This window comes from Pangasianodon hypophthalmus, chromosome 17 (assembly GCF_027358585.1).
Source record: "Pangasianodon hypophthalmus isolate fPanHyp1 chromosome 17, fPanHyp1.pri, whole genome shotgun sequence".
NCBI lineage: Eukaryota > Metazoa > Chordata > Actinopteri > Siluriformes > Pangasiidae > Pangasianodon > Pangasianodon hypophthalmus.
Window position 1 is genome coordinate 23,329,751 of NC_069726.1, and position 24,657 is coordinate 23,354,407.

General features: G+C 39.6%; 2 protein-coding genes across 3 annotated transcripts; one reads left to right on the forward strand and one right to left on the reverse strand.

Moving 5' to 3' along the window:
• Positions 1-2,019: 2,019 nt before the first annotated feature.
• morn5 (MORN repeat containing 5) lies at positions 2,020-15,511 on the reverse strand. Of its 2 annotated transcripts, none has more exons than XM_034312742.2 (6): positions 15,251-15,511; positions 14,822-14,975; positions 14,406-14,517; positions 14,104-14,235; positions 2,309-2,408; positions 2,020-2,153 (listed from the first exon to the last, which is right to left on the reverse strand). In XM_034312742.2, the coding sequence occupies exons 1-5, from the start codon at positions 15,295-15,297 to the stop codon at positions 2,320-2,322; spliced, it is 534 nt and encodes a 177-aa protein (XP_034168633.1). In that variant the 5' UTR covers positions 15,298-15,511; the 3' UTR covers positions 2,020-2,153; positions 2,309-2,319. The 2 variants fall into 2 exon arrangements, with proteins under 2 accessions (XP_034168633.1, XP_026798649.2); XM_026942848.3 differs by having other exon boundaries at positions 14,828-14,975; positions 15,251-15,506.
• A 236-nt stretch (positions 15,512-15,747) lies between these two features.
• Positions 15,748-21,451, forward strand: ndufa8 (NADH:ubiquinone oxidoreductase subunit A8). Its single transcript, XM_026942850.3, has 4 exons — positions 15,748-15,923; positions 16,776-16,939; positions 20,107-20,272; positions 21,127-21,451. Exons 1-4 carry the CDS (start codon positions 15,873-15,875, stop codon positions 21,262-21,264), a joined length of 519 nt encoding a protein of 172 aa, XP_026798651.1. The 5' UTR covers positions 15,748-15,872; the 3' UTR covers positions 21,265-21,451.
• Positions 21,452-24,657: the final 3,206 nt, after the last annotated feature.

A 24,657-nucleotide genomic window follows, 5' to 3' on the forward strand; every position in this document is an offset into this window, starting at 1 on the left:
TATTCCTTACATAAATATATATTCTTGTTGCCTCATTTACAGAAAGTCTAAAAGTTTGCACACCCTCGTAAAAAAAGAAGAAGATGCGGAAATGCAATTTATAGCAAAGAGACATTTAGTTGTATTTGTTTATATAGATGTTCCTTCATTATCACATGTAGCAAAATAGCACAAATTGTGTAAGTTAAGACATTTATAATGACAAAAATTCTAAAGTTTGCCATCGCTTTGCCTTGTATAATTCCCTCCAAGCTTTAATAAAGACAGAAAAGCTTTGAAATATCTGTTGTGACTCTTCAAATTTGATTCTTCAAATCAGGCCAGAAGACAGAAAGACTCAGGATAAAATTAATTACTGAACTATTTTACTTTCGAGTCACATTTCATTTTAGCCTTGCTTCATTTCTCTTTGTTCCACTTAAAACACGTGAGGGAGTGCAAACTTTTGCACTCAACTCCAAATTCAGCCTGAACAAAGCAGATCTGTGTGTTCAGTGTGGCAAAGATGGAGTCAGCTTTGTGCTGGACTTTTCCAGGAAGAAGCGAATCCTCATGAAACTGAGCGCTCACCGCTGAGACGTTCACGAAATGTAAAAAAGTAGTTTAAACTAAAACTTTCCTCCAGACCCGAGAAGTGGCTCAGCGTTATACTGCTGTAAAAACATAAATCATCTCCGCTTCTTTTTTTTTCTTCTTTACACACAATTTCTTTATCTTTTATATTGCAGTTCTGCATTTAAGAAATATTGAGTTAAAATTAGAGATGGCACAATACCAATACTGCTACTGATATCAGACTGCATCGATTCCCATCCAGTATTTTTTCTTTAAAAAGCTTTTAGATCTTTTTTTTTTTAACTGAAGCACTTTAAAAAGTTCACAACTTCCTGCAGCTTTCACACAAAAATCTATTGCACTGCAAATATGATAAAGTCTAAATATAATAAAAATCAATCCTAACAATTTACAAAACAATCCTCTCCAAACCCAAATCCAATCTTTTCCCTTTCTTACAGGATCAGATCAATTTAATTCTTTTTTTTTTTTTTACTCCGATATCCACCATTTCTTTGCTCGTATCAGTCCAATAACTGACAGACTGACGTGAAGTGACTTTGGATTTTGTTCTTTTATTGCATTTTTCTAAAAGTAAATATAAATTGTATTATTTGAACCCATTTGTCAGCCTATATTTCCCAACATATGACTAAATATTAATAGAACAAATCTGTATTGTAGAGAAGCATGAGACTGAAACAACTACACAAAGTGTGCACTCTGAACAAAGCTGTATTTTTGAAGACGTAAAGTTGTTTTTTTTCTTTTATTTCTTTCTGGTTTCAGTTTCATATTTTCAATCAGGAATTATTATTATTAATAATATCATTATTAATAAATTATTTCTACAGATTCCATTCTACTACGATTTCATTCATTACCAAACGGATCTGCAATTTTCTCCTTGAAGTACAGCTCAGCCTGGAGCACACACACACACACACACACATTTGTTTTATTCTCCTTGTGAGGACGTTCTGTTTACATTTGGGCTTTTTTTAAAAAAAAATCTGCAGTGTATGTAAAATTAAATGTCTCCACAAGGTATTGTCAGATATGCCTACCCTTGTGGGATATTTGGTTCTTACAAACATATTAAAACATGCCCGCACATACACACACACACACACACACACACACACATGTTTTAACCCACTAATTTAACCCATGGTTTCTCAAACTTGTTGCATCTTATAGTTTAAAAAATAAATAAAATTATCCATCACCAACCTCTGAATAATCACACCACAGATTTATTTTATGATCGGAATCCAATCATTTAGGTTTTAAGCAGATTTTAAGCAGATTTTGCAGATCGCGCATCTTATTTATTAATCTGAGCTATTAGAGATTTTTTAAATGTATTTCTTTACTTTCCACCTACTGTGCTAAAATGCAGAGCTAAAATATTCTGTATCATAAACTGCACTATTGAGTTTTATTAAAAGTTGTATTTAAAAAAACAAAAAAAGTCACCAGTCAAATTTGATTGTGGTTTATTTTGATCTCCACCATCGTAAAGCCATTAAAATGTAAATAAATAAAAATTAGATCCAAAACGTGGATCAGGCTTCCCCAGGACTCCGCTTGGAAACCTGTAGATTTAGAATAGATAAAAAAATATATATATATATAAAATAATAAATGCAGCAGTTTAGTCACTAACTCCTTGTATATTGCGATGGTTCTTAAATTCTAGAGAATCAATTATCTAGCCTATTTATTCAAACGTACGTTAACGTTGACTCACTTTATTCAAATTCACATTGTGCCGTTCCCGGGAATACATCCCACAAACTCATCCCAGGCTTTCCGGCACGTCCGTGTGATCCACTGGTGCTCGTGATCATCTGCGAAAGCAAATCAGATACAGATCTCACATTTACAATCGCATATAACATTCTAACGTTAAAGCAGCCCGAGCATGTCATTATAAACCACTCAGACTGATCTCTACACAACAAACTGCTTGTTTTTTAACCCAAGAACTATTTAAAGCAGCACAGGAACCTCTCTAGACTTTTACGCCAAACAGAAATGCCATAAACACACACGTCCTCACACACGTCCTCACACACGTCCTCACACACGTCCTCACACCATCACAGATAATCTCCAATCACATCCTCAGTTCATCACTGATTTACTAAACACCAGCTAAAACACGTCCAAATTAATAAAACACACCTCTGAATGCTGGAATCTGTTCGATCAGAAGGTGTTGGTTAATTTTCTACAACAGCACGGCTATGATGGTACGGTAACACGTCATCGTTTCTATAGTAACAGCTCGATGACGGCGGATGCGCCACATAAACGGATTACGAACCTGTGTGATTGTTGATACGGTGAAGATTTCTGTAAGGAGAATAAATGTTATTAAACCTTTGTGGAAGGAGTCTCCAGCGTCAGAGCTTTGTAACAGTCGGAGGTAAAGCTGTTACTTTCATTTTTCCGACATCTTCAGGACTTTACGCTTACGTGATTTCTCAGTAACACGACACGCTGCGATTTTCTTGTCTTCGAGAGAGAGAATAAAGAGAGTCTGGTGAGGGAACAAGCTGCTATAACGTAAGCGAGAACGTGAACTCACTTGTCTCATGGATGTTCCAAACATGTAATGTAACTATAAACGGATAAAAGTACGGCATGTTATTTGTTAATCAATAAAAAATGGTACAAGAGGAATCAAACACTTTGTGGCATTCTGCTATAGGAAAATAATAACACCATGGCCCTTTGTGTTTTATTCTTTACATAATTTACATATCCTACGTGATTGGTTGATAGCGTGTATAGTGACATCACATACTGACCTCCAGACACACCCCAGCTCTGAAATCAGTTTTACACATGATAAGAAAGAAAGTCTCTGTAATCTTTACAGTCAGAAATATTGGACAATCCAGGAAATGTTAATAATTTACATATTGGAAAGTTTGTTCAAAGCTACAACACAGGCTTATTCGTGGAAAGTATAAAGCACCAAACATCTAAATAAAGATCCTCACTTTGCGACTTTTAGCTAGAGATATTGTTAGTGATGCAGGTCTCGGTCAGAAATTAAAGCTCCCCCCTAACAAAAAAAAAAAAAAAAAAAAAACAAGAGGCCATGTGTCAATCTCATCATTCACGCGCAGTTAAGGCAATTTCCATTTTTTAAGCGAAGGATTAAGAGCACCATTATGAAAATACGCTCTTCACGAGCCACTCGAGGCAACAATCAATCGCTGCTTTTCTCGCAGAGATGATTCCGCGGGGAGAAAACAGTGGCGCTGCTGCGGGGTTTTTCTCTCCTTCTCCTCCTCCTCCTCCTCTTTTCCTTTAAATAGAGGAGGAGAAAAAAAAAAGAAAAGTGAAAGGAGTTGCTAATTGCGGCGCGAGAGGTGGCCGCCGTTGCCGGAGCTGAATCGCGCTCGCGCAGCTGCACGCACTTGAGCGCCACACCCCCACCCCAACACCCCCATCCCTCCATCCCTCTCTCAGCACCCCGCAAAAAACACGGAGCGCACCGGGCCCCATTGTGGAGAGCGCGGGGTCTCGAGCCCTCCTCTGATTGTCCGTAATTGCGCGCGACGGCCCCTAAAAACTGCCTCTCCAACGCGCCCCGCGCGCCACTTCTACCTGCCTATAGGCCTACGTGATGCTTATGCCGGTGCTGCCGAGCAGCGCGCGTGCAAACGGCGCGTCATTTCATTACTATTTTAACGCAATTAATAGGCTCCCGCGCGGCTGAATGTGCGCCGGGGGTCGCGCCGCAATTACACCCCGGCGCTCGAGCGCGCCTGTACGTTAATGGGTCCAGAAATTTGCGCATTTTCATATTTGCGGCCAAATTGCCCTCTTGAGGCTGATCGTTTCCCAGGCGTTTACCGACGCGCTATAATTCACAGGCTAATCTGGCTCTGTTTCCGAGCACAGGTGGCCTCGCGCTTCTCACGTTGAAGCCGAAAAGGAGCCCCGGATGGACTTCATGGTTGTTGGGCTGTTGTTTTTTTTTTTTTTTTATCCGCCGCATTTAACGGCCCGCAAATAGTCACCTTGTGACATGCAATTTCAATATCAATAGTGCTTTGTGAATGCGGAGGAGTTAACAAGCGCAGTGTTTCTACAGCAGGTTAAAGAAAGAAAGAAAGAAAGAAGGAAAGAAAGAAAGAAAGCGGAAAGAATGCAAAGCAACACATTCAGTGCATGTTGCTGCAGAAGCGTCAGTGCACTGCATAAACAATAATAAAATATAATAATGTATAAATTAAGAAATATAGAGTGTTTATAGGATTTTTAAACACGTCACATTTCTCACATGCAGTGGACGTGTTTTTATTTTCTCACATTAATGTTTACACAAGCGGAGCACGTGGTTTTGTAATCACACGCCGTTCACGTGAAATCAAACGTGAAGTTTTTGTAAACACACACTGTCCACGTGACGCTCACTTCACGAATTCGCACGTGCAGTTGTCTTGTGACACGTGAACATGGTGCATTTCACCATTTCCACGTGTCATAAGAAACTCCTTAAACATTATAAAGTGAATGCACGTGATGACACAGAGGAGAGGGTCAAGCTTTATCCGTGTTCACTTCATCAATATTTACAGTAATAAGTGAATTTGCATCTTTCCTGGTTTCTGGTTAAAAATGCAAATAAAAACATGCCTCCATTTTATAATTTAACGAATAATCCCATGCTTATTTACTGCTGCAGCTGAGTCTAAATATTACAATAAACTGAGTCTCTTTACTGAGCTCAAAAGTTTGCATCCCTTTTTACATGCTCTAGTTAATTTATCTGAATGCTGCTTTAAACCCGTCCCACACACTCTCAGAACAAAAAGATACTACACTGGACTTCTCCTTTAGCTTGTATCCTTAACCTGGAAAGGTGTGTATATTCTGTGTGTACATTTTTTTTAAATTATGTACCTTAAATCTTTTTTTTAATGTCACTATATCCAGGTATTTCCAGATGAAAGAAACATATTAAAGGTTAGGGTACAGTCTTCTAACATATGAAAACTCTCACATAATCAAAAAAATAAACTCCCACATGCCCTTCGACAGAACATATCGATCTTTCCTGGAGCTGGAGAAGATGAAATGAGCGTTTAGGGAGGAAGTTAAAGTAAAAACAGTACAAACTCATTCAGAAATGGAAGAAACACAGAAACACACAGACATGAGCAAAGAATCGCCGAGCAGTACAAGTGGAAAAAAACACAACCTGCCAGGTCTTTTCTCTTCCAGAGTCCGTAAAGGCAAACAGAACAACAGGACACATTCAGATCCCATTCAGAAAAATCATTTCGGTTGTTTCACTCTTAATATCTTGACCATCGTTGTGTCTGTGAAACCAAACTCACATTAAATGTCTTGTAGGTTTCATTATTTTGAAGTAAGAGAATGCAAACCTTTGCACTCCAGCCTTAACAGGCCCACTGAAACATTTCCTTTTTCAAGTATCAAACACACACATTTCTGGTTCAAGTCCGTTAAAATCCATAAAATCTCAGAAAGTCTTCCTAAAACACTGAAACAGAAGCGTGGTGTGCTGCACTGATCCAGTACTGAGAATCGTTATCCGAATATCGGTTTGAAATTCTGGCTTCATGTTGGCTTTTCCTCTCTGATCCACTGATGCCTTTTTATACACAACATCACGTAAAAAATACTGTGTGTTCTCACAGCAACACTCTTTAAAACAACTTTTATAAAGATATTAGAATCGCTACAAGGATGGGTATCGGATATTGCCTGGTACTCTGAGCTCTGATACCCATATTGGATCAAAGATTTTAGGGACATTTGTGCTTTCTAAACTATACACAGGGATTTGATGACCATGTACGACTGCAATGAATGATTCCTTAAGGGTTGTTTGAATGGCTAATACTTTCTGGGATGCTATTTTCTGCTTCCTATAAACCTTTAACCTTTAACTTGTGTTAACTTTATTTCTAAACCTGCAGAGAAACAAGACCCGCAATTTGACAGCCCCTGAAAACGTGCCTGCGCTGTTATTTTATTTTCAGCCCATGTTTCAGTGATTAGACGAAGCAGGGCTCGCTGTCCTCCAGCGTCTCTCCTTTCTCTGCTTAATGCTGGTAATAATTCGTCACTCAGTCTCTGCGCTGAAGCCCTCCAGCGAGACGGGAAGCTCTAATGGCACCTTGTTAAAAGGTGTTTATCTTAATCCCTAAAATACACTCAGAAGGAAAAGTGTTTCCTTCCAAACAGAGCTGCACTTGCATTAATGGCCTGGAGATCACAGCGAGCTCGTAGTGGAAGAAGCGAGAGATCCTCACGCTAGCAAGCCACAAAGCGGTCCTTCATTTTCTACGTGTGTTAGTGACAAGGAGCTGCAATTTCAGAGACAAAGCAACAACGCAAAATCGAGATTTTCTCAATTCTATGCAAATCAGCTTTGATTGCAGTAAAGCGACAAATCCAAACGATCGGGCCAGTCCTGTGGTGTGTGTGTGTGTGTGTGTGTGTGTGTGTTCCGACGTTTCTCTGGTTCCCCCCTCGCACAACTTTAGTTCCTACCTGCAATTAGTTCTCATTTACTCTTTCACTCACAACAATGGCAGAAAAACCTATAACCTCATTATGGTTTCATCTTCTCCTGTCATATACGAGCGTGTATAACTGTCATATAAATTTGTATAGAGACATTAGGAAGATATAGGAAGAAAAAAAAGTTTGGAAGGAAGTCGCAGAGATCGCTGATGCCTCTGGTGAGTGTACCTAGCTAATATATCTCGCTTTGCTAAGCTAATCTGATAACGAAGCTAGTACGAAGCCTAACATGTAAATCTAATTAGTACAATATTTAGCTTGTGCCAAACTAAAAAAAAAAAAAAAAAGGTGCTTCACAAGCCACGCCCACAAGAGACAAACTGGAGACAAGCATCACAAGCGACTTTCTAGTGTGAACGCAGGGGAAGAAAGCCTGTTTCTATTCTGCAGGTTGTTGAGAAGGAGCTCGGGCTTGTCCTGTTTTCACTGGCAGCGAGGGCGAGCGGGAACCTTTCGCTTGTTTCACAGGAAAAATTACTTTACAAGCAGGAAACCTGGACAAAAAGTTCAGCAACAGAGCATTGGGAAGAGAGCCAGAGACTCTAAACATGGTTTCATAATACATCAATCAATCCCATTATTACTACAAAGTCCATGAAAATATTACCTTCTTACACTAACATTAACTAGCCTAGCAACACCACACACACACACACACACACACACACACACACACACACACCAATCTTCTAACGTGCTTTTTACAGACGACTTTCACCATCCTGTTTTTTTAACTGAAAGTAGTAAACTAAAACTTTTCCGAATAAAATATAGGACGATCTGTTTACAGGGATCTGTTTTTCTCTTTTATATGCTGATGAATCCACTCGTACTGCCACAGATGTCACAACAATCTGAGAATGAACAGAATAGATTTATAAAAAAAATTTTTTTTTTTTTAAAAAAAACATCTTCACACAATTTTCATTCAACCCAAAGACGTGCTTGGTGTCTAAAGTTTGCGTCTTTGGACCTATGAGAGTAAAGTAGCTCAAAAATATTTAAAGTTTGTAACTTTTTTTTATCATCCATCATTTAATAAATCCCAGTTGATGAAGGCCAGATTTTCTAATCGTGATCATTCCAAACGGGACAATTCAGTTCTTCGATGCACCTCAGAACGTTTTTGCCTGGAAAGAACTGATATATGTGTACTCGAAACCTGATCAGCGAGTCACAGGTTAGCTAATGCGTATGGTACGCACACCTGGAAAGGCCATTAAAAGTTTTCTTTTCTCTCTTGCACGCAATTTAGTGGCTATGGAATAATAAATCAGAATCAGGACTCATGATCGATTTACAGACTGATCACTTCAGATCACTTTTGCCCTTTTAACACACTGAAAGCACAAACTGAATTAATCTGAGGACTCGCAATAGCAAGTGCAAGAACCTCCAGTTATAAGATAATCAGATAATCTTGTTCATGTTAAATAAGCTGCTCTTGAGCAGGTTTGTGCTTATGGACTTGTGGTCTTGGTAACAAATCCGAGAACAGCTTCAGCAAATGGATAAATCCGTGTTAGGATCATGTCGAATCAACAACAATCCAGCTAACTCAGTAATCCACGTACGGAACAACGGACCACAGCTTTCTGCACAGGTTTCAAACTTTGGGGGCGGGGCCTAGGGGATATAATAATACCACACTAAAAACATTCAGTCTCTTAAGATTATTACTCATCGTGCTACACTGGATAATCTCAATAAAATCGTGGCCGAATACATGACCAAAGAATTCTTTTAGGATGTACGGCAAAGGCAAGCTCAAAATAATAAAAGGTAAACCTGGCTTAAGATGGCCGCCCCTATAGATAACATTCCAGAGCTCAGCTACACAGTTTTAGTTTATATTTATAGGTTTAGTTCAAATTTATAGGTTCCACTGCATCTTAAACCACATCAGCACATCTGTATGACTGAATCATGTGGTTTGAGGAAGAAATTTAAAACTAAAAATTATGGGTGTCCTAGGCTGCTATTACTTACTTAATTAGATTTAAAACTAAAGAAACAAATGTTAGACATCGAACATGTTTCATGTAAAGGGCTTTATTTGGTGTAGAAGGAAAATTCTGCACATTGTATTTTTCAGAAGAACCAGCGACGTGAACCTCCTACACACTTTGGTTTGCTTTATCACACCCTCGCGCTCTAATGACGGGATCTTGGCAACGATCTTCACGTTACAGAGCGTCTCTGCTCAGGGAGGAACCGCAGTAATCATCTGTCCTTCCTCTAAACGCCTCCCTGGCATGCGGAAAACACCTCTCATTTCAGAGGAACATCCAAAAACCTGAAGAGCAGTGCCAGGGCGTGCGTGTGTGTGTGTGTGTGTGTGTGTGTGTGAGTGAGTGCGTGGGGCTGTGCACCATAACAAGGCCTTGTTTGTTGACGGACCGTTCACACACACTATGATGCTGTTATTCAGAATCGCGTGTTTCGAAGTTCTCAAGCACAAACAGGTAATTGGCTTGCTGTGGTGCGAGCAGGTTATATTTAACACTGCAGTGATCATGAAGACACAGACATCAGACTGAAATCACTGTCGTTAATGTGCGCTGCAGTGGATAAAACTAGTGATTCTACATTCATTTATTAAGTAGTCGTTCTATTTAAAGTGAAGAAGAAGCCTGTGTAAATTGAATCCAATCTCATTTTTTAGTTTTGATGGTAAACAGTATATCTTCTAAAGCTAACTAGTTGAACATAAATTAAATAGCGAATAAACAATCGAATCAATCTCTAAACGATCTCTGCTACTTCCTTCCGAGATTTATTTTTCTTTATGACGTCTCTATACACATTCAATGAGAAGTTGTATATGACAGGAAAAGAGGAAACCACGGTTAGAAGTTTTTATTTTATTTTTGCGTGTCAAATGGGAACTGATTGCAGGTAGGAACTAAAGTAGTGAGTGGGGAACTGAAGAAAGGTCGGACCACACGCCCCATGGGTTTGGTCCAAGGAATTTGTCGAGCCAGTTGTTTGGATCTGACTCTTTACTCCTGCTATTCCTGATTTGTGTAGAATTGAAAAGAATCTCAATTCAAATGATGCACGTCACGCTGTCGCTGTTGCTGAAATCGCAGCTCTGTGTCGCACACGTGTGTACAAAATGAATGGTGTCAATGTGAACGTAGGGATGCTGAGCTGAAAAAAACTACATAACATAAATAACTTATTAAACAATAGCTTTAGCTGAGAAAGTTTCTGTGAAAGCGTTTCTAAAGGATGGCTCTCAGCTGGCAGTCCTGGGGTTTGACCTCACAACCTTCTGGTCATGCTGTTGAAGTATCGCTAATGGACGAGGAGATCTGGCAGCGTGACAGGGAATCTGTACGTGTGGCAGCAGCAGGTATGCGGGTGACTCATATTCCCATACAAAAAAAACACATTCTTCTCCGTCCATCCAATGCTCGGCTCTGTGTGGAGATCCCTCAGGGTTTCCTCCGTCCTGCTCCTGCGTTTGGCCCCGAGCCGGGGCATTTCCTCGAGGCTTCCTGCCCCGGTTCGGGCCGCTGCTCCCTGTGCCGGCTGCCTCCTGTCATCCCTGAGTTTGTCCGTCTTTCCTGTCCTTCCCTGATGGTTTCCCCCGCTGGGAGAGGGGTTCCTCTTCAGCGGTGGCTCGGTGTGTGTGTGTGTGTGTGTTGACCAGCCCTCATCCTGGAGGGAAGCCACTGGCAATAAATTCCGTCTTCACACCCATTTTGACAAATAGACCTTCACCTCTGAGTGATAAAAATATCGCCTCACTGTGCTGTGCTTTCTCGCACAAAGACTAAACACCAGTGGAGAGACATACGACAAAAATACATTTAGAAAATAGTACAAAAGGTCTTTGATAAAAAAAAAAGTCATCTTACTGAGAGTGATCTCAGTTCATTGTCATTATCATTTTATTGCATGTGAGATTTCTGATTTTTGGGAATTTTCAGCTCTTTCTTTTTTCAGCTTAATAAAATGTCTCTGGGAAAAAAAAAAAAACTGCTCCTACTTTTCCACCTAATACAAAAGTTTAGTGTTTGTTGTTTGTTTCTTTACAATGCTACTGTAGCTAACAAGTAGTGAAAGTCCATTTCACTTGAAAAGTATTTTTGTAAATACACAAATCTCCACAAATCTCCATATATTTGGTTCGAATGTCACGGTTAAGTTCCGTAATATTGTTATAAAGTTGTTCAATGGGAGGGAGGGTTTTCATTTACAAGTTTAAATTTTAAAATGAAACTCATTCACATGATTTTCATTTTAAAACTCATTCACCTTCTCATTCTTGCAGTGTTCCTGTATAACTTCAGTCCCACTGTTAGTGCTATGAACGGGACTGTGCTTTTTAATCTCGCTCCTGCCCACTCCCAGAGGAATACTGACCAATCCTAACTGCTCCTGAAGAAATTCTCACCAGTCTCACCCATCCTGGAGGAATACTGGCCATTCCTATTTGCTCACCAAGTGAGTTTGGCCAATCCCATCCTCTTCCGAAGGAATTCTGACCAATCACACCCACTCCTGAGGAATTCTGACCAATCCCACACTCTCCTGAGGAATTCTGACCAATCCCACACTCTCCTGAGGAATTCTGACCAATCCTACATGCTTGCCGAGGAATTCTGACCCAGAGAAATACTGACCAATCCTATTTGTTCAGCGAGGGATTCTGGCTAATCCCATCCACTTCCGAAGGAATTCTGACCAATCCCACACTCTCCTGAAGGAGTTCTGATTAATCATTCTTGCTTACCAAGGAATTCTGGTGGCCAATAGCCCCCACTTCTGGGGGAATACTGACCAATCTTGCCTGCTTCTGTAGGAATTCTGACTAATCCTCCCACTTCCAAAGGAATTTTAACCAACTCCACCAACTCTTGAATGAATTCTGGCCAATCCTGTCCATTCCCAAATGAATTTTGTCCAATACCCCCCAGTCCAGGTGGAATACTGTCCAATCCCACCTCCTCCTACAAGAATTCTGACCAAATTCTCCTTGCTCGCCAAAGAGTTCGGACCGATCCCACCTGCTTCTGAAGGAATTCTGACCAACTCCTGCAGTTATTATTTTGTTTGCACATGCCTGCAATACTTTCTAACAAACCACATTGGTTCTGTTTCCCAAAATATAAACACATCAGTAATTTGTCCGCGGCTAACAGCTACATGTGTCTTACTGCTGAACTGAGGCATTTCCTGACGAAAACCTGCTGGAAACCTCTGCAACCTTTACAACTGACAGATCAACACAGCTCCAACGATCGTCCACAATGGCTCCAACATGGCGTGGGGATTTCTGTACGCATGTGCTCGAGATGTGCTCGTGTGTCTGCGATAAAATAACCGTACGCATGTGAGTGAGTGAGTGAGCTCTAAACGCTGTGAGTCAGCCTGAGATCATCAGGTAATCCATCTCGAGTTACATGTAGTTACTTCAGACAGGGTTTACCAAACTACAGTGGAAAACACAGCTAAGTGCCAAGGGGCTGCAAATGGAAAGTCAGAACCATCCACACACACACACACACACACACACCTGAATACACACTGATCAAAGTATCATATTATCTTTTACTGAGGTAGTCTATAAAACTCTGACATATTCTGTCAGTGTAATTCGAACTAATATCTCAGATACGCTTTATTAAAAGCACATGTTGGCTTCATATATACAAAAGCATCTAACCACAGACACATACAGTATACACAGGCCCAGACTGTGTGTGTGTGTGTGTGTGTGTGTGTGTGTGTGTATCATATTTAATTCCCAACGTTTCCCTAATCCACGACGTTGCCTGGTGGTGTGCCGATCTGAAACTCTGGCACAGGGAGCGGAGTTGCTATCTGCGATCCTGACATCCCAAATTCTCTTCAAATCACAAACCGGGCATCGTGCATGGTGAAAAAAAAATGTGTTTTACATTTGGCTTTTTTGGAGGCACGGCTCAAATGACTGCTATGGAGAAGCATGTCAGCATGTCAGGCAGAGAGAAAGGACCTACCCCGGAGTTATCGTGTGATCGCAATCTTCCTGCCCGCGCTTTCACTCTGAATTGAGTCGGTGAGACAGCGGTGGCTCTGCGGTTACGCTCCTGCGCTGCTCGCGAGTTTAAATCCCAACTCTGACAGCGTTATTGCGTAATCACATGAAACACACTGGCTCTGTTTACACCTGGTCATTGAATAAGGTCCTGGATCTGGATTTGTATGCAAACGAGATTTCCAATTACTATTACTCCTCATTTTTTGCTGTTTTATAAATAAGAATCATCAATTAGGGATAAATTCACATATTTACAATATATTTTTTGTGAATCCATTTATTTCTGTAAAGCTGCTTTATGACAATGTCCATTGTTAAACGTGCTATACAAATAAAATTGAACTGAATTGAATCAATTATGATATTTTTGTGCTGTTTTTAATCTCGTTAACATTTTTAATCCGAAGAGAATGCACTGGGAGGGGTTTGGGATTTTAGAGAGACGGATAAATTTGCACTTTATTAACATATAACGTGGCTAAAATGCGTCTCACTTCCTCTTGAAGTGGCTGAAAAAACCCTAAAATATGAAGAGTTAGGGATTTGATGGAGCAAAGTGCTTCTGGGGTTATAGAAGTACAACATGTAGTGTATATACATCTGTTATTTTGATATATTAAATTTTTAGGAAAAAAAGACTTTTTTAAAGTGTTCTTGGACTGGTTAACTAAACAGTTTGTACCTCTTTGGAAAGGAAAGCCCTTAGAAAATCTATTTAGGATGCTAAATGGAACATTTTTCTGTAAGGATGTAAAAAAAAAAGTTAATTATGGGTGAGGCATGTCTGGAACAGTTAATTGGTAAGTTTAAAACTACTTTAAAAGTGTTTTCTTGTACCTTTTGACATTTCCATATCCTGTATAAGTGTATGTTGTGTGCACAGGCATTCAGTCTCACATGCTAACACACAATTCTGTCATTAATCCTGTTACCAGCGTTCCTGAGAAAGCTGCCTGCGTAATCCGTGACGACTCTGGTGTTGGGATCGTAGAATCCGTCTCCGCAGTCGTAGCAGCCATCGGGGATGACAGGAGGAGGATGGCTGTTAGTCAGCTGAGATTCTCCTGATATCACAAAACAGTGGCTGATTATAAAAAAAAGCAACTTTGTGAAGAACAGAAGTGCATTCCTATAAAGAAAAGTTAACTTAGGATGAATTTTTTTTGTCTTTATTGTAACTTAGAGCTGAAACTAAGTATTAGCAGAGAAACGACAGATCGGGTGGGTTATTTACCTGCAGGTTTGAGTCCGTAACATCTCTCGGTGTAGAAACGTCGATCATAGCCATCACAGTAATCCCAGTCTTTCTCCTCATACTCCAGTCCATCAGAGAAGGTGTAGCGACCCTGTAAGTGCATCTATCATTTAGTATATTACTGAATTCTGGATCCTGATTGGTAGGAAGGTGTTGATTAATTAATCTATAACACCTGATTCAACACAAGAAGGGTTGTTAATGAGCTGATTAATTGAATCAGGTGTGTGGGAGCAGGAAAACTTTAAAATGTGTAGGACAGGAGGATCTCCAGGACCAGGGTTAGGAACCTACAGAGTACTTAAAAGACATTTAAACCTTGTTTATGATATGTCTGACAAGTTGGACTAAATGTTACTGTGTTATTCAGCGACTAATGGAGAAAAGAAACACACAGGAACCTGTTTGCATATCCCATTTTCCCAGAGTCCCTCATATTTCCCTCCATTAGGAAAGTGCAAGACTCCTTTTCCATGAAACATGCCATCCTTCATCTCCCCTTCATATCTGGTGTGTGTGGGGAGTGTGTACTCTCCTCTGCCCTCCATCCTAAAACACACAAGATAACATTATGACTTTAAAAATCATTTTTAAAAAGACTACAAAAGGCTTAAAATCATGGTTTGAAGACTATAATAACAAAAGCAGGGAGGAATGACTTGAGCTGCAATAAACAAGAATAGACCCAAATATTTTGTCTCTATATCTTTTTTTAAACGTATAACCGTGTAACAGCTTTAAATCAATAAGCCATATCCTTTATTAATTTCTCAAAAAACGATAAAGTGCTTTAGACGTCTAAAAATACGTTTTAAATACCTTACCTGCCATTTTCATAGGTTCCACTGTAACTGCTACCTGTAAACTCCATTGAGCCGACACAAACATACTGCCGTTTCCATGGAAACACTTGGCCAATCAGGAGCGTTGTTTAGTCTTTAAAGGCGTGAGAGAATTTCTACAAATTAACTCGCTAAGAAGAAGGAGCTTTAATGTTCACCTAAACTGAAAAAATTTATCTGGAAAAAAAATTAACTGAAAATAAAATAGTATTTTTTGTTTCAAGCCCTGAAAAGCACATCGTCGCATAATATCTGCGTCATGCACCAGCGCCTGGAAAGAAAAAAAAAAAAACTCGCGCATGCGCATTTTACTGACCTTCCATTGAGTCCCACCGTCCTCCTGTAGCGGAGTTGTTTTCCCGCCTGTATTCAGACAACTCACGCCGCTAGGTAGCAGTTCACGCGCACGTGAAACCTTTGACGTGATTGGCTGAATCCTTGTCACTGTGCCCTATTAGCCAATCCTAGTGCAGGAGGCGGGATTTCTTTAGGAATACGGGTAGGGGGAAAGATAACGTCGCTGACCGGGACGTTAAAACGGTTAGCAGCGAGTGGGCTGTTAGCCTTATTTTGATTAGGTTTGGCGTCTTTGTAAATCAAAATAATGCCCGATCAGGTTGATATTCCGACGTTGTCGGATTTGAACGTTGAAGAGGTATGTTTTTAACAGCTGAAACCATCTTTAACTTTAAACTTGAAAGCGAACTTATGCTAGCTAGTTGCCTAGAGACGAAGTTTGAGCTAAGATAGCTAGCTAGCTGGCTTATAAATCTAATATAGTATAATATAATTTATAATATATTACATAATTTATTTAACCTGTGCTCCTTTTATAAGCTGAGTGGATAAATGTCTTGTTGTACCTTTGCTAGCCAGTTGTTATTAGCAGCTAGCTCACTAGCTGAGATAAATATAGTCACTAGCCATTTATATAAATCATCATATACAACATTTTCTTAATTAGTCATAATTATTAATTATTCATAAACACTCTTAAGCCCAGGCAGCGCCTTCTAAAAGGTATATCTTTGTCTTTGACTCATATTAGGAAAGAAACTTAAGCTGGAGAAAGTATACATCACAGTTTTTTGTGAATTGTTGAAATGAATATGCAAATGAGGCGATGAATATTAAACACGCTGTAATTTGCATATCTCAGCTAATGCATTTCATTCACAATGACACCTCTGATTACTGACTGTATAAAATACAGCGCTCTGATTGGTCAGAAGGTGCTGGTGTTGATTAGTTTTCTATAACAGCAGCTCTGGCAGTAGTGCAGCGTGTTTGATTCACTTAGTTCAGTGAGTCGATTCAGAGTCGAATCACTTTTGAACTAGAGTTCACCTGGAAGCAGATGGAGACCCTCTCGCTCTCAGACGACTGAAGTTCTCGTGTGACTGAAGACCCGAGAACGCACCAGGGTTCTGTTCAAACGCACTAAACACTGTATAAAGGGATTATTAATTAATGTTTCTGTCTTTTTTTTTTTTTGTTTGTTTAAAAGGTAAACGTCTCGTCAGCCGTCCTGAAGGCCGCCGCGCATCACTACGGCTCGCAGTGCGACAAACCCAACAAGGAGTTCATGCTGTGCAGGTGGGAGGAGAAGGACCCCAGGAAGTGTCTGAACGAAGGGAGGAAAGTCAACGAGTGCGCACTTAATTTCTTCAGGTACGTCACGTGATCACGAGACGTCATTTTACACCTTTTTTTACACCTGAAGGCTGCGTATTTCACAGAAAATGTAACACAATTCCACTCTCACTGCACGTTAGTGTGTGCAAAGCTGCCATTCAGATTATTATTATTATTATTATTATTATTATTATTGTGATTGTACCTCATCATCCAGGTGTTTCTGTAGCTTGTGAGTAAAAGTCATAAGATCTCAGGGTAAGTAGAGGTCTCGACTGGAGCCGTATCGTCTGTCGTGGTTTTTAAAATTTGTGTAAAACTCTCATTTGCTGAGCAAAAGTGTTAAATTGCTTTCTCTGAGAAACGTATCGAGATGCTCTTTCAGATTTTTTCCCCAAAACAGATGCTTTTTATGCACCGTTCTGTAAGAAGTCCTAATCTTACCATCAATAAATAAAACAAATAAATACATTATTTTTATTCGTTTTATTCATATCCAACATCCTGAACAGTCAAGTAGTAAAATCATCAAATGAATAAAAAAGTAATAAAATAAAAAGAAATAAAATTTACGTTATAATATTATATTTATAAGAATACACATACGTGGAAAAAATGCACATTATAAAATAAAAAAAAATAATAAAATAATAATAGAAATACATGAAAAAATATTACTTGTAACTAAATGCCAAGTTTTGGTGAAGCTGCTTTGTGACCATGTTAAAAAGAATGTTAAATAAAATTGAATTGAAGTTAAAGATCTTTTTTTTTTTTTTAAATTAACTTAACTGATTGATTTTTTTTTTTTAATTAATTTTGAAGCACGGTAACAAAAGAAGGCCAGAACTGTAGCTAGATTTTTTTTCTATATTGCATAGCTGATTATCAGCACAATCCTGTAAAATTAATTAGAAATAATTTACGAAGTTATTCGAAAAGAAAGTAATAAAAAAAAAATGAACAGTTTTCTGATTTAACGTCACACACACAAGCTGAATTCTTGCATAAATTTTTTTGTTGTTGTTGTTGTTGTTTATTGTAGATATAAAGAGACAGAAAGCGTCTGTTGTGATACGGCGAGTAAAGGTAATTAAAAGTTGCCGTATTAAGCCCACGCCGTCCTCAGCCGTGGCCTTGTGACATTTTCACGACGCATGACTAAATCCCGTAATTACGTGTCGAGTCTTCAGCGTCTGGCGGCTGTGCGTACATCCTGAGTGGAGCGGAGAGCTTTGCCCCCTGCTCGATTATGTGTAGGAAGTGGTCTGCTTCGTCTCAGTCTGGCTAATGGCAGGCGCTCGGCTCTAATAACACAGCGACGCCTCTGCACCGTGACTGGTGTCTGTCATTAAAACACAAAACAGCTTTTTTTTGAGGGGGAAGCGTACAGATCTAACCGCTGGCTGAGGAGGGTGGAATAAACCATTCTGTCCGCAGTGTAAACAAGCAGGACTAAGCGCAACCGGAGCGGAAAGGAACCTGCGTGAGTCGAGCAACGGGAACAAAAAAAAAAAGAGCCATGGATCTGATTATTAACTGGCGGACGATCAAAACCAAATCCAGTTAATCTGCAGCTAAAGTGGTTCTCGCCAGGTGGAAAAAAACATGGAGTTTTAATCCCACTATCTTCCCTGTTCACACTCTGAAAGCTCACATGGCTGGTTTGATCGATTCCTCATTGGCTGGTTACTAATCTGGAAGCGTTCCTTGTTTTTTCCATCGCAAAACTTTTAACCCATTACACTGTTCCTCAGACTCGTTTATAATGGGGCAGTTTCTTCTTTTCTTCCTCTTAGAGAAGCCCAGGCTTTTAGTGCATTTAAATCTTCTCTCAAAACTTATTTCTTCAGGATAGCTTTTACTCAGTAACTTTTTTTTTTTTTTTTTTTTTAAATTATTACTATTATTGCTATTATTATTGAAGTGTTTTTGATATATGCTTATATACTTTGTTTGTTTTATGCTACATACTTCTGTTTCTATTTACTTTTCCTACATAAAGTGCTTTGAGAGACCTTTTTAAAGGCGCTATATAAAATAAAGTTTTATTATTATTAAATATTTGGTTCTTGTGCACAAAAATGCACAGTTCTGCGAGTCGGGAACCAAGAATTATTTTTATGTCGCAGGTTTGCAGACTTCAGGAACGTGATTTTGGGAAAAAGATTTGAAGCGTGTGATGGAGGTTTGATGATCATTGTCCAAAAAAAGAAAAAAAAAAATGTAGAGAAAAAGACCCCGGGTCTGCACAGCGTTTTAAAACCGTCTCAGCCGGCTGGTCTCGTAAACCTGCGTAAACAGCAGGCAAATTAAATAATGTCCGTCTATGATGCAGGATTAAACGGTGAAGAAATTGTGTATCTGTTATTGATTTGGAAAAATCCTCGGCTCTCGCTGAACCCTTTCTGTTTTGCGGCAAAATGGTAATCGCATCCATTTTATAAAAACGTTAGACTCATTTTTATAAATATGCTCGTCTGATCGTGAAACTCCATATTCCACCCAGTATGTGTATAACATTTAATAGTAGACGAAGTTTAAATTAAAAGTACCAAACTGAAGATAATCTGCCTCAAAGAGCATTCTGAGTCAGTAGAATTTTATCTAAGCATCCATATCACACGCACTCACTTGCTGTAATAAACGTAGCTGATGTATAAGCAGTGCGACGCCGAGATCGAGATCGCAACAAGGGGAGCGCGACTGCCCCAAGCGGGGAGAGAGATCGCAACAAGGGGAGCGCGACTGCCCCAAGCGGGGAGCGAGATCGCAACAAGGGGAGCGCGACTGCCCCAAGCGGGGAGCGAGATCGCAACAAGGGGAGCGCGACTGCCCCAAGCGGGGAGCGAGATCGCAACGAGGGGAGCGCGACTGCCCCAAGCGGGGAGCGAGATCGCAACGAGGGGAGCGAGATCGCAACGAGGGGAGCGAGATCGCAACGAGGGGAGCGAGATCGCAACGAGAGGGAGCGCGACTGCCCCGAGAGGCGAGCGTGATCGCCCCTTTTCTCCCACCCCTTTGATACAGCTCTGGATACACTGCTCATAAAGCGTTTACATAAATAACTTTAGGACGACTGCAAACTCCGATAAAATAGCTAAAATTGAATAAAACATGTTTGTGATGTATAAAGTAAATGTACAAGGATATAAAATGTTCTCAATAACGTTCTCTTCTCCAACACACACACACACACACAGGCAGATTAAGGGGAACTGTGCCGAGTCGTTCACCGAGTACTGGACCTGTCTGGACTATTCCAACCTGGCCGAGCTCCGTCACTGCCGTAAGCAGCAGAAGCAGTTTGATAACTGTGTGTTGGAGAAGCTCGGCTGGGAGAGACCGGAACTGGGAGACCTGTCCAAGGTCAGACACGCAAACACACACACACACGCTGTACACGTTCCTCACACTCATAACACATCTGTCCGTTTCATACTAACAACTTAGTAGAAATTCCTGCTCGTGTTGTTGTTTTCGTTTGTGTGTTATTAATTTAAAAAGTTACGATGTGGTTCTCGTGTGTGTTCTCTTACGAATCTCTTTTTTTTCCGAGTATCGTGCATTGAGTCCTCATCTTTCCCGCCCGTTAACCTTCTCCACATCGTTAAAACTCCTTTTTCACATGATGGTAATTGCCTTGTTAAACAGGAGTCAACACTCGGTGTCATGCTGTTGGAGGAAAATAATCAGCGACAGGGAGGAGCGATGAAGCGGAGTCACTGTTACCACCCTGAAGTTGATTATTTTCCTGTAACTGCGTCTTGGAGGAAAGCGAAAACTCTTCTGTCCTGAAGATGTCAGAAAACTTAAAGTTGCAGCTTTACCGCTGACACTGGAGACTCCTTCCAAAAATGTTAGCGTCTGCCATACAATTCCCTGTGAATGAGTTGTTGCCATAGAAACATATTAGAACGTATTAGAGCGCAGCATTAATATTAACCTGTGTTTAGCAGCTAGTTAGCTAGCTAAAGTTGTGATGCCTTGTCCAGGCGCTGATTCAAGCATTCTGTCTTAAATTTTTAGGATGTTAGCAAGTTCTCAAGGACTTCTTTGCTATCTGGAGTGAGGACACAATCATGAAGTTATCTATAGCTCTGGTCCTACGTCCGATCCGAACTGAAATTTAGGATGTTTCAGCACCAGTTTAGGAACCACGTACAGCTTTGTGTCATTTTCTGTCCTCAATAAACCATCAATCTCTCTCTGTGTTGTGTCAGGTGACCAAGGTGGCGACCTCTCGGCCCCTTCCCGAGAACCCGTACCACTCGAGACCGAGACCCGAGCCCAACCCTGTGATCGACGCGCCGCTCGAGCCCGCCAAGCACGGCAGCCGTCTGTTTTTCTGGAACTGGTGAAGAGAGACGTTTCATTTTTCCCCACTGAACCCGCCGACGCTGCCCTCAGACATTTCCAGAACCCGACAGACGGACAGTAGCGGAACCGGTGCTTCAACCACAGCACCAGTCTGCTATCCTACTTGTAGAAATGTATTAAATAAACACAGTTATTCATGTGTTGTGGATTAAATAAGTTTCATTCAAACTGGGCTTTTGGTTTTATTTTGTGTCTCGTCATCCAGGCAAACAATCTTTACCGTAGATCTTTAGGGGTTGGCTTGTTTATTTATTTATTTATTTCATAATTTTTTTTATTTTATTTATTTATTTTATTTTATTATTGCTTTTAGAATTTATTTATTTGTTTATTTTTACTTATTTATTTTATAATGTAATATTCTATTAATATATTTGAGCATCCATTAATTTTTTTTTATTTATATATATTTTTGTTCTGCAGAAAATGTCTCTTTTTTTAGTTTAAAATTTTTTATTTCTTTATTCTTGTTTATCATTGAAGTTTGGTCAAACTGGTGGCAAAGCTGATTTCTTAATGTTCTCGGAAACTCTATATCCTGAAAAAGCTGCATACAGAAGCGTAATTATTAACATATACAATAAGTGTTCATAATGTCATAAAGTCATTATTGCGATAAATATTTTAATGGCTACATTCTGTAGACGTATTTGGGCCACTTTTATATAGTGACCAGCCTCCATTTTTTTGTTTTATAGCCTATTAAATAATTGGGTTATACTTGTGTGGGTACGAGGTACTGATACTAAGCGTTCATAACACCTTCATAAGCAGTGCTTAGAACCTTGATCAAGCAATTGTGGAGAATTTAGAACATCCAGAAGTAAGAAGAACCTATTATTATTATTATCATTATTATCAGTATTATCATTATCATTATTATGGATTGAATGTTGAATCGTTTCTATAACAACAGCTCATTCACAGGCACTTGTATGGCGGACGCTCCACATAAATGGATTAAAAAACGAAGACGTTTATGTAACTTTTAGGGAAGGAGTCTCCAGTGTCAGCGCTTTGTAACAATCAGAGATAAAGCTGTAACTTGAAGTTTTCCTCCATCTTCAGAGGAATTTACGCTTTGTGGTTTCTCAGTAACATGACAAGCTGAGTTTTTCTTATTAACAGAAAGGGAGGCTGGAGAGGGAACGACTGTTTATAGCTGCTATAACGTAAGTGAGAACACGAACGTACTTAAATACTTGAACTATAAATGGATAAAAAGAATGATGTGTCATTGTTTAATAAATAAAAAATATGCAAATTGCTGTGGTATAAAATCATTTGCAAATTGCTGTGGTATAAGAGGAACAAACAATTGTGCACGTATATATTAAAAAAGAGACCTTGCTTCATTACAGTTTTTTATAATTGTTTATTTCATTATGTCATGATTTCTCAGGATCACATGATCAGCTTTAGTTTTTTTGCAGATTAAAAAAAGTATATATTATATAATATATCTAAAATATATATTGGTTAGCTGGCATCCATCATGAGTTTTTTGTTCCACAATTAGCCAAGAATTGGATGAATTATAATTTTTTATCTCAATGTTCTCTATAATCAAAGAATTATTCAGAGGCTGTGACATCCGCGTCCTACATCACATCACATCTCTCTAAAACTGTTCTGTCCATTGTCTCAATAAAAAGAAATAAAGAACATTTTTGAGAATGTGTTTTTATTGAGATCTCAAGATAAACGACAAAAAATGTAAGTTAGTTAAAAGAACAAGCTGGCTCATAAGTTTTTTTAAATAATGATTTTTTTTTTTTGAAGTCACAAGATAGAAAATCAAGTTTTAAAGATGGAACAGAACAAACAATTTGGAAAAAATGATAATGCGCGGTCTCTCTGGGGTTGTGTATGAAACAATGCAGTTAAGAATTACTGCAATCAACCGGACACACCGTGAAAACCTCAAGAACAAAGGACATAATAAGCCTTTATAAGCCTTTGTGAAATTATACTGTATGAGTGTTTGAGGAGTGTGTGTTTCAGAGAATACACCGATTCATTCGGCATTGTGCCTCTGGAGTAAATGGCTTCATTCAGCTACAAATCAAGTGCAAATTTCCCCCTTCTCTAAGCTCTGAGTAGTAGATATGTGTGTGTGTGTGTGTGTTTGTGAGCGCAAAACCAGACTGAGGCTGTGTAATGTCAGGGACCTCGAGGTTGGAGGTTCGGTCCCTTTGGGCCGAGGCCAATTTCCTCCAGTGCTCAGGTCTGACTTCCTGTTTCGAGCTCAGCAGCAGGAGTGTCTGTGCAACACAACTCCAGTTCAAAGCGCGAGAGCAGGAGAGCAGATCTGCAGTGCCCTTCTGTTCAACTGCACCTCTCCAGACCACCTCGGGTCAACCGGCCCCACAGGCAACGCACGGCTCGGCCCAATATAAATAAAACTAATGGGCAAAGCTCTGTTTTTCACCACTCTTGATTAATATATAGAAAATAGGCAAGGACCTTTCGGCTTTTTTTTTTTTTTTTTTTTTTTTTTAGAAAGCAGGTTGTGGTGGATCGAGTTTCACTGTTAATAGGGATTCAGGGATTCTCCAGCAGCTCTAGAAGGTGAATTAAGAGTATAGGAAAAGATCTTATCATGCAAACCTGTGTTTATTTTGTAGGAGATGATAATCTGAAAGTAATTCTGTGTGTGTGTGTGTGTGTGTGTGTGCAAGTAGCATTTGGCTCAACATCACCTAAACGTACCACATCTGGTCATCTGAATGTTTACAAAAATTTTTAATGAAGCACAGTCATTGTTGTTTTGGACCATTTTTCTTACCATTAGACCACTTTTGATCCAAAATACACTCGCCATGCCCAAGCTCAACCAGATTTCTTTGCTGTTACCAGTAATGTATCTTTTAAAATTTAATTATATTTGATAAATTCATCCAGATCCTTCTTCTGCTTGGAGCTTCTGCACATCTGACTCACGTTCTGCTCCTGTGGATAGCTCAGTGTTGACAGAAAATACTCTCAAAAACAGTTTATGTCCAAGTCTCACCCATGCTTTAGTGTTTGATCTCATCTGGATACTGTAGATTTGAAGCTAAGAACTGCTGCTGGAATCATAAAGACTGTCCTGTTGCTCATCTCAGGACTCTTATTCACAACCTGCTCATACTGAAGATCCAGTAAACACACTCAGTATTATTACTCTTTACTCTCTGACTCCTGTATACTGTAATGATTTATAATCACGCTATCCAGGTTCCATTTTGAGTCTCGATGTTTCTTCCTCATGTCCTCTCTCAGAGTTTTTCCTCGCCACTCTCACCTCTGGTTTGTTTGAAGTGGATCTAAAACTACATCCGGATATTTCGAAAGCTGCTTTGTCAACATGTCTATTATTATTATTGCTGTGC

What these genes read in the sequence shown, in the direction of transcription:
- ndufa8 (XM_026942850.3), top strand. Translation starts at nt 15,873, where the DNA reads ATGCCCGATCAGGTTGATATTCCGACGTTGTCGGATTTGAACGTTGAA. An exon ending in CGGATTTGAACGTTGAAGAG is followed by an intron (nt 15,924 to 16,775) that starts GTATGTTTTTAA and finishes TTTGTTTAAAAG; the next exon opens with GTAAACGTCTCGTCAGCCGT. An exon ending in TGCGCACTTAATTTCTTCAG is followed by an intron (nt 16,940 to 20,106) that starts GTACGTCACGTG and finishes ACACACACACAG; the next exon opens with GCAGATTAAGGGGAACTGTG.
- morn5 (XM_034312742.2), bottom strand. Translation starts at nt 15,297, where the DNA reads ATGGAGTTTACAGGTAGCAGTTACAGTGGAACCTATGAAAATGGCAG. An exon ending in GGATATGCAAACAGGTTCCT is followed by an intron (nt 14,518 to 14,821) that starts GTGTGTTTCTTT and finishes ATGCACTTACAG; the next exon opens with GGTCGCTACACCTTCTCTGA. An exon ending in CAGCTTTCTCAGGAACGCTG is followed by an intron (nt 2,409 to 14,103) that starts GTAACAGGATTA and finishes TTGCTTTCGCAG; the next exon opens with ATGATCACGAGCACCAGTGG.